Source organism: Gossypium hirsutum, chromosome A07 (genome assembly GCF_007990345.1).
Source record: "Gossypium hirsutum isolate 1008001.06 chromosome A07, Gossypium_hirsutum_v2.1, whole genome shotgun sequence".
NCBI lineage: Eukaryota > Viridiplantae > Streptophyta > Magnoliopsida > Malvales > Malvaceae > Gossypium > Gossypium hirsutum.
Window position 1 is genome coordinate 96,485,734 of NC_053430.1, and position 9,050 is coordinate 96,494,783.

At 31.9% G+C, this 9,050-nt stretch overlaps 2 protein-coding genes across 2 annotated transcripts; one reads left to right on the forward strand and one right to left on the reverse strand.

Annotated features, from left to right (window-relative positions):
* Nucleotides 1-533: 533 nt before the first annotated feature.
* Nucleotides 534-4,752, forward strand: LOC107955550 (polyvinylalcohol dehydrogenase). Its single transcript, XM_016891338.2, has 4 exons — nt 534-635; nt 1,110-1,561; nt 3,393-3,999; nt 4,092-4,752. The coding sequence occupies exons 1-4, from the start codon at nt 573-575 to the stop codon at nt 4,548-4,550; spliced, it is 1,581 nt and encodes a 526-aa protein (XP_016746827.2). The 5' UTR covers nt 534-572; the 3' UTR covers nt 4,551-4,752.
* Nucleotides 4,753-7,064: 2,312 nt separating this feature from the next.
* On the reverse strand, nt 7,065-9,011 carry LOC107955551 (AAA-ATPase At3g28610). Its single transcript, XM_016891339.2, has one exon. The coding sequence runs from the start codon at nt 8,807-8,809 to the stop codon at nt 7,358-7,360; it is 1,452 nt and encodes a 483-aa protein (XP_016746828.1). The 5' UTR covers nt 8,810-9,011; the 3' UTR covers nt 7,065-7,357.
* Between the last annotated feature and the right edge of the window lie 39 nt (nt 9,012-9,050).

Consider the following 9,050-nt stretch of genomic DNA (forward strand, 5'->3'; position numbering starts at 1 on the left):
ACATTGAAAGCTAAATTTAGGATTAAGCCCTTATATAAACTTTAAAGCTTTGTTTGGCATTGGTGGAAAGAAATTGGAAAGAGAAGGAATTGAAATAGTAGAAAAATAGAATGAAAAAAAGTATAATTTTTCTTTTCATAAGTGTACTTAGTAGAAAAGATAGAAAAACGGAAAGAAAAAAATCTTTCTATTCATTGTTTGATAGAGTTGAAAAATGATTAGAAAGAAAATGAACCTTTTAAAAATTACAAATTTTTTAATTAATATTATCAATTTTCTTAATTTTTTTCGTCCTTACTAAACACATTCAATTTTTTCCACTTTCTCCTCTTACTTTTCTATTCAACCAAACAAACCCTAAAACTCTGATAATATAAAACATTTGCATTACTTAATTATTTGGAGTAAAAATATTATAAAGTCAAAATTTCAATTTTTTAATATATGAAAAGAAAACATAAAATAAAATCTTGCAAACATCAAGGTATCAATTGTCAGATCCTGTTTTGTCTCCTAACATTCTGTATAAATAAAGATTTTGATAATAAAAACAGCATAAAGACTCAAATTTAATGGAGTTTGTTCTCTTACTATGCCTTCTTTCTTCACTGGTTTTTACACCAGCATATTCAAATGTAAGTCTCAAAACCTCTTTTTTTTTTCTTTCTTAATCATATATATAGGCATATATACATATGCATATAAAAAAAATTACACATAGCATATATAAACATAAAAACCTTTAGTGATGTTAAACCCTAAATTTTCTATAGTTTTGTATTTGAATCAAGTTTTTTTCTCAATAATTGCCAATTAGTGTTACACTCATTTGCTTCACATGCTTTTCAAAATATTGCATGTTAGATTGATTAGAGGGTTTTTGGCCCTTCAAAATTAGTGCTACTAAACTTTAGAAAATTTTACTAAAACCCTCTAAAATTTTCGAAAATTCTCAATTTTTAAATAAAATTTAATGAAATCCTTTTTTTAAAATTCTCATTAAACACCAAGTTTTTTTGGAAGTTTTAATCAAACCCCAAAACCCAAAACTTAATGCTACCTTTTGCCACTGATTGTGTTTTAGTTAAATCTGGAATCACTTGGTGTAGGACTGGTTAAGCCATGGTGGGAACCTACTGAACAGGAGATTTGCGGAGAAAGAAACCAAAATAAGCCCCGAAACAGTATCGAAGCTGAGATTGAAATGGAAATTCGAAGCAGGAAGGGACATAACAGCAACACCATCGGTTTTTAAAGGAAGAGTTTATTTCCCAAGTTGGGATGGTTATCTTTATGCTGTGAAACAATCCGATGGCTCTCTTATTTGGAAACAAAATTTACAACAGTTGACCGGCATTAATTCAACAAGAGTTATTTTCAATGTTAATGTCACAGCTTCAAGAACAACACCCACAATTGCTGATGATTTGTTGATCATTGGGATCAGTGGACCAGCTTTTGTTGTTGCAGTGAAGCAATCCAACGGGGAGCTTGTTTGGTCTACCCAGCTCGATGACCATCCAACTGCTGTTATCACCATGTCTGGAACTTATTATAATGGGTTAGTTATTTTAACTTTATTTTTTTAACTTCGTTTACGATTTATGTTTAGAGTTTTTAGTTGACATGTAGAGTCGGCATAGATTTTAACTCTATGTTGACATAATGATTTTTCTTTTATAATCTTCAGATGACATAATGTTGTGATTTTATAAATAAAAGAATTAGGCATATCAATCATTGTTGGCAATTAAAATAGAAACATGAAATCAGTTTTGTTTATTATTCTATTATTTGAACAACAAAATTCTGAGCTTTGCTTTCTTTATTGTTAGATAAACACTTGGCCTGCAACATATACACTCATCAACTTGGTCTTCAATTTGTTTCTGACATTTTAGGCTTAAGTGGATGTTATTTGTTGATAAATAATCGAAAAGTCAAATGTAAGGCTATCTTTTATTTTCTTTGGCTAACTGTTTTAGTCGGTTGTATTATTATATCTCAATTTTCCAATATTTTTATGGTAAATTATAGAAGAAGTAATACAATTATTAGTAATTCTTTTTTGTTGCTCGACTATGAAAATTTATAAAATTGTCATCCAATTATTTAATTTTATCGTTTGTTGTCACGGTTGACTAACAATGGGCTTTTAAAATTGACATAATAGTAATTTTAACCTTTAACAATTTAGTCTCTCATTTTTTGCAGTTTTGCTTTCTTTTCTTTCTTTTTTTTTGTGGCACCAGGGGTTAATTTTAAAAAAATGAGAAAAGATGAAAACTATTATCTTGGGTTTATGGCTGTTTTCATTTTTTTTTGTATATTTTCAATCAAATTTAGTTGATAAATTTGTTTGTTTAGCTTTTTCGGTAAAGGGTCACAAAAATATGCAAAAAAAAGATAAAATTACACAATGTGTAAATATTGAGGGTTAGATTTTTTAGAATCAAAACTAAATTGACACAATTTATAAATGTTGAATATTAAAGTTGTCATTATGCCAATTTTAAAAGTTATCACCATTAGCCGCGCAATGACCAAAAAAGATGAAATTGAATAGTTAGGTGACCAAAAAAAGAATTTACTAATAGTTGGGTAACTATTAATGTAGTTTACCTTATTTTTTAATCTTAATTTGCACTTAGGTCGCGCCTGTTTTGGTGAAAATAGTTTCTAGAAAATGAATTAATTTTATTGGAAAATCAATATTTTTTAGTATTTGAATAATTATATGTAAAATGTTTTTAGTTTTTTGGTAAATTTTCTTAAAATTGTCTTGTAAAAATTGTTCTTAGTGAATTAAACACAACATAAATATATCACTTACAAAATATTATAATAACATTTCCTTTTGACAATCAAAGTTTATTTTATAATAAGATTATATTTTATAACATTTACATATATGAGAGTGGATAGTGGATGGTGAAGCATTAAAATTAGAAGAAATAAATGAAGCTAAACATGGTTTAAATTAAAATAATTATATTTTATACTATAAAGAATCTATAAATTGTAATATATATTAGTATTAGAATATTAACATAATATTTTTTAATAATATATTAATAATATTATTTAAAATTATTATAGTTAATTTTATTATTAAAATAAAATTGTAATATTAAACAATTTATTAAAATAAAATAAAATATTAATTATATTAATACTTTAGTATATTATTAAATATAAATAATTAAATGCGTATATTTAATAATATTAAATATTATAATATTTGATATTAATATTTTAATATTTGTAGAAATTAAAATTAAAAATATAATTCTAAATCCTAAATATGGATAGTAAAACAGGAACATCACATGTAAATGCATTTATAGCTAAACAATAATGCATAATGTGGCGTTCATTTGATTTAAACTCAGGAACTTCTACGTGGGCACATCTTCACAAGAAGAAGAGGTAAGCATTGAGCAATGTTGCACCTTTCGAGGAAGCTTGGTCAAACTAAACGCAAAAACTGGAAAAATCTTGTGGCAAACCTTCATGTTACCCGACAATTTCGGCAATCGAGGCGAATATGCCGGCGCTGCCATCTGGGGCAGCAGCCCGCCGATCGACGTCACGAGGAACCTCGTCTACATTGCCAGTGGAAACCTCTATTCCGCGCCCCAAAACATAACTGATTGCCAAGAGAGACAAAACAACCAAACCCAAGTTGCTCCTACTCATTCCGATGAGTGTGTGGAGCCTGATAACCACTCAGATTCGTTCCTGGCCCTTGATTTGGACACTGGAAACATCAAGTGGTTCCATCAACTTGGGGGCTATGATGTTTGGTTTTTCGCATGTAATAATCTTTCAGTTCCTGATTGTCCTCCTGGACCAAACCCTGATGCTGATTTTGGTGAAGCACCCATGATGCTCACCATATACGTCAATGGAACTACAAAAGACATTGTTGCTGCAGTTCAAAAAAGTGGTTTTGTGTGGGCTTTGGATCGTGATGATGGCAATATTATATGGTCTACTGTAAGATATCTGACTCCTTATCACAACATTATATGGTCCATTGTTCTAGTCGTGAAAACAATGATTACATTAGGCTTTAAATGGTGATGTAGGAAGCTGGACCTGGTGGTCTCACAGGAGGCGGAACATGGGGGGCGGCCACAGATGAAAAGAAGGTCTACACCAACATAGCCAACTCCGACGGTAAAAACTTCACTTTGAAACCATCAACAAGGAACACGACTGGCGGTGGATGGGTGGCAATGGATGCCACTAATGGCCAAGTCCTTTGGTCAACAGCCGACCCTACTAATGGTATTGTAAGTGCACCGGTGACTGTAGCAAATGGAGTGGTATTTGGTGGTTCGACATACAAAGAAGGACCAGTGTATGCAATGGATGGTAAGAGTGGGGAAATTTTATGGACATATAACACAGGGGCCACTGTTTTTGGTGGTATGTCAGTTAGCGATGGGTGTATTTATGTAGGGCATGGATATAGAGTTAGTTTTGGTATCTTCAATCCAAACTACACTGCTGGAAATACACTCTTCGCTTTTTGCATATCTTGAGTGACGACACAAACGTTAAATTAATTATCTGTCATAAATAAAAGCTACTGTTTTATTGTCTGTAACTTGAATAGCTTCAATGGAGGAATGCTCTTGTATTAAATTCCTGCTGAGAATGACACTTGTGGTTGAATATTTTCACCACGTAGTTTGTTATATGGAAAACGATTTCCATTTGTTTTATTATTTATATCAGGATTTTTTCTGATATTTATTATGATTCAGCTTTTGTTGATTTATAAAATGTAGAAAGAAAAAATACCCTTATATATAGGTAAATTTATGGTGTTGACATGGCCTTAGACTCTCTAAAATAAAAAATTATTATTTAAATTCTTTAATTTTTTTAAAATTTTAAATTAAAAAAAATAAAATTACTCTTTAAACTCCTTAAAATTATAAAAATTTATAAAATTTAAAAAGATATAAATTATAAAAAGTCAAATTTTCTTTGAGCCCTCTAAAATTTTTTTGTTCCGGCTCTGTCCTTACCTTGTAATAATGTAAAAATTCACTTTTCTATTAAAAAATTATCAAATTAATCCAAAAAAATGCAAATTAACTCTTTCATTAAAATTTCACCTGAAAGAATTTTTTATTTAGAAAAAGTAAAATCCAACCTGGCATTTTTGGAGAATAATAAAAGTTAAAGAAAAAGAAATAAAAGACTCTAGACATCATATAACCGACCCATTCCATTTCATCCCATGCCTGACCCGACTCCACCCATCGCTAACCTAAACAGGCGGTTAGTAGGGAAGAAAAACAGGAGACGTTCTTCGACCAACCCTTGACCCAAAATCAAAGCCGCTATCTATCGCCGTCAAAGCTTTGACTAGCGATCGGAGCGAAGCCGCCGTCGCCCTTGGTCTATAGCCGACCTAAAACAAGGCTGAAACCCACCGTCGCTGGTATGGTAGCCCCTAAACCCACTGTTTTTTGCGAAGTTAGCGGTCAGAGCAAAACCATCGACACCCTTCGTCGGTAGTCAACCTGAAACAAGGCTGAAAGCCACCGTCGCACTTGGGTGTTCTTCTGACTTCTCTGCTGCAATGAAGTAAAACTTCTAGTGAAAATGGTTTTTACACTGGGAATAGATGCTCTTGATTAAAAAGGGATAAAAATGGGTATTTGAGTAGTGCAGTTTCTAAATCCATTTTGTCACCATAATAAAAAATAAATTAGAAAATCTAAATAATCAGCTAACAATAAGAAGAAATTTTTAGAAAAATTATGATGATTGATCAAATGCTTGGATCAATTGGGGTTTACAAATTTCTTTGGTTCCAAATGGCGAGAATGTTGGAATGGGAAAGTTTGTAATTTTTTAATGCCTTAATATAACTTTTGATACGATATTGTTTTTTTTTTTCTTAATTTGGAACTTACATCGTATTGTTTTTCTTAATACTTAAATATTTTTTTAATTTGGTACTTAAATTTGGTGTTTTCTTTTAATTTGACACTTTAGCTTTTTTTTATCCATTTTTGTACCAAAGCTTGTCAAATGTTGTTAAGGATGGCAATAGAACAGGTGAGGGTGGATGTTACTGAATCCATCACCACTCCATAATTGGCACGTTTTACTCCACCACCCATTCGCTCCATTATGGATATATGATCTTGAAATTTATTACCACTTCTATGGATGTTGGATGCATTCATCTGTGTCCACTTTAATTTAATTTTTGCTATTTTTAAAATTAAATAAATATTTCAACATTATTTATCAGAAAATATGATTTTTTTTATAATACGGTACTAGAATTTTACCCTTTTAATAGTTATATATATAAAATGATAAAATGATAATTTTATATAGTGGAGTAGGTTGGGGTAGGGTAAGCAATTATCATAACCGCTCCATACTCTTTGTCTAAAAGAAAAAATTCATCCCACTTTGATTCGCCTCGCCGCACATCCACTTTTCAAAAAAAAAAACAAATTTCATGTGGAGCGAATTTGTTCGAAATCCATGAGGTAGTTCAAGTTTTGCCATCCCTAGCTATTGCTCATTCTATGTCCTGTTATAACGAAACTTTTTTTCTACTTAGGCCATAGACTTGGCCTTGAATAGGTTAGGTTTTGTTTGTGGTGAGTACATTCCACTTGAATGTAACATATTTAACAAAACTAGAAGCTCGGTCAACAAGGGTGTTAAGAGTCCCAACTAGATTGCTTGAGGTGATTGGTCAAGTATAAAAGTCTTATTATTAAAATGCTAAGACTCCATATTAGATTTTTTTAAGAGAGTTTTGGAGTTGTTAAAAGATTGATTTATGAAGACTTTTATGTGATAAATACTTAAAATAATTAATGAGATAATTTCAACTTTTAAATAGGAGTTTAGAGCCTATCAAAACAAACACTATTGATTGACCACTAGAAGAGCTTATAAATAGGCTATTTTGTCTAGCCCAATAGGTGATCCGAACAATTGTTGAATAAAACCATTCACTGGACGAGATTCCGTAGACATAGGACCGTTGTGTATGAACTGCGTTAGCAAAGACAGGTTGTGTCGATTCTTTTTTACTTTTTTTTTCGCTGCATGTTTTTATTTTAATTATCGTTACAACAAACATTAAGCAAAGTTGATTTTATCATATGGACAAACTAATTATATTTTTTCAAGAATATATTAGTTTTAAAAGACTGTTTTTTGAAAGATACTAAACATAACTTAATGGTAAAAAGCCATAGTTAACATATTCTTTGGTTACCCAAGATGAAAGAGGACTAAATTGTACATAGTGAGAAATCATTAATATACTACTAAATAAACCACTGGGCTTCATAAATGAAGCCTAGAACAACAATCTTTTAGCATAAAATTTCATGTTTTTTCCTTTGTTGATTTTGATATTTTTTTCCTTTTCAGCTTTCAACTTAGCCTTTTCTTTAGCATCTTCAAGAGCTTGAATCAGGCTGTTTAAACAAGCATCTGGATCTTTCTTCTCACGTTTTGGCATCAAATTCTCTGCAACATCAGCTGGAGTCATCTCTGTTTCCTTCAACAAAATCCCAATCTTTTCAAACAAATCATGTGAATCAACATCCAAATAGTTCTTGGCTAATATCTTAAATGCTTCAAAGCTACAATATGAAAGCTCAATGTGCATATCCATCCGCCCTCGTCGGATTAAAGCCGGATCGAGTTTGTCTATATGGTTTGTAGTGAATACAAAGATCCTCCCAGTTCCACATGCTGACCAAGTCCCATCAATGAAATTCAATATCCCTGAAAGTGTTACTTTACTGGTTTTTTCATTTTCAGGTTCTGTCTCTTTTTCATTGGATTTTGGCCCGCCTTTCTTCCTTTCACCAGTTACATCTAAAGAACAATCAATGTCTTCAATCACAATTATTGACTTACTTGATGTTTCAGTCAACAGTTTTCTAAGTTCAGTGTTGTTTTTGACAGTAGTTAGCTCAAGATCATAGATATCATAGTTCAAAAAGTTAGCCATGGCAGCAATCATAGTGGACTTACCGGTTCCAGGTGGGCCATAAAGGAGATACCCTCTTTTCCATGGCTTCCCAAGCTTCATATAATACTCTTTTCCTTTACTAAAACTCACCAAATCATTGATGATTTCTTCTTTTTTGTTGGGATCCATTGCTATTGTTTGAAAAGTTGCAGGGCTCTCAAAGGCAATGTCACTCCACAAGTTCTTCTTGTAAGAACTCCAATTCTCACTAGGATTGTTTGTATAAAGCCTTCTCTGCTTATTCTTCGCTTGAATTGCTTTCCCTTGTTCAAGAACATGATCCAAATATGACCCAGTAATCAAATCACGGTGTTGTCTATGGAAGATGAGTTGAAAATACTTGTCCTCAGAAGAACTTGTTGGAGAAGGTTCCAAAACCCACCAAACTTGAACTGCATTAAATTCATCACACACTTTTCTGTCATCCCTTGTAAGAACAAGAGCTTTGCTGTTTTGTACAAGACTACCTTTGAGCAATGAAGCTTTAGTGGTTGATAAAGCTCCAACATATGTTTCAATGGCGTCAAAGGCTTGATTACTCCAATAACCAGAGTATTCAGGGAATGTGATGTGAATATAGGGTGAGAAAAGGTTAACCAATTTATCACATAATTTTTGGACCAAAGAGAATTGTTGAAGTGAGGCTAAAACAAATTGTTGTAAAGAAAGTCTAAGTTGGAGAGGAAAGAATTGTTGTAAAGTAGCTAAAGTAAACATCAAACCAGCAATGGTTGAACCAATTTGAGCCCATGATTCTCCAATCATCATGTTTGTTTATGTTACTACGAGGAGGGCCGGGGGGGGGTTGCTATACTCTTTTGGCTAAGTTGTTTCTATATAAGATCAAAAAGTACAACTGAAATTTGAGTTTACTTGGGTTAGAAGGTTCATCAACTTTTCCAAGTATTTTCCTTTTTATTTTTATTCTCAATCCAACTTTTTTGGCTTTTGAAAATTCAGTCCTAAGTTCTCATTACTTTGAACCTTCTGGCTCAGTGAAATGGATGTA

Bases quoted from the DNA above. Each gene is read 5' to 3' on its own strand.
- LOC107955550 (XM_016891338.2), top strand. From the start codon at position 573: ATGGAGTTTGTTCTCTTACTATGCCTTCTTTCTTCACTGGTTTTTACA. The intron at 1,562-3,392 runs GTTAGTTATTTT...ATTTAAACTCAG, and splicing joins TCTGGAACTTATTATAATGG to GAACTTCTACGTGGGCACAT. The intron at 4,000-4,091 runs GTAAGATATCTG...ATGGTGATGTAG, and splicing joins GCAATATTATATGGTCTACT to GAAGCTGGACCTGGTGGTCT.
- LOC107955551 (XM_016891339.2), bottom strand. From the start codon at position 8,809: ATGATGATTGGAGAATCATGGGCTCAAATTGGTTCAACCATTGCTGGT.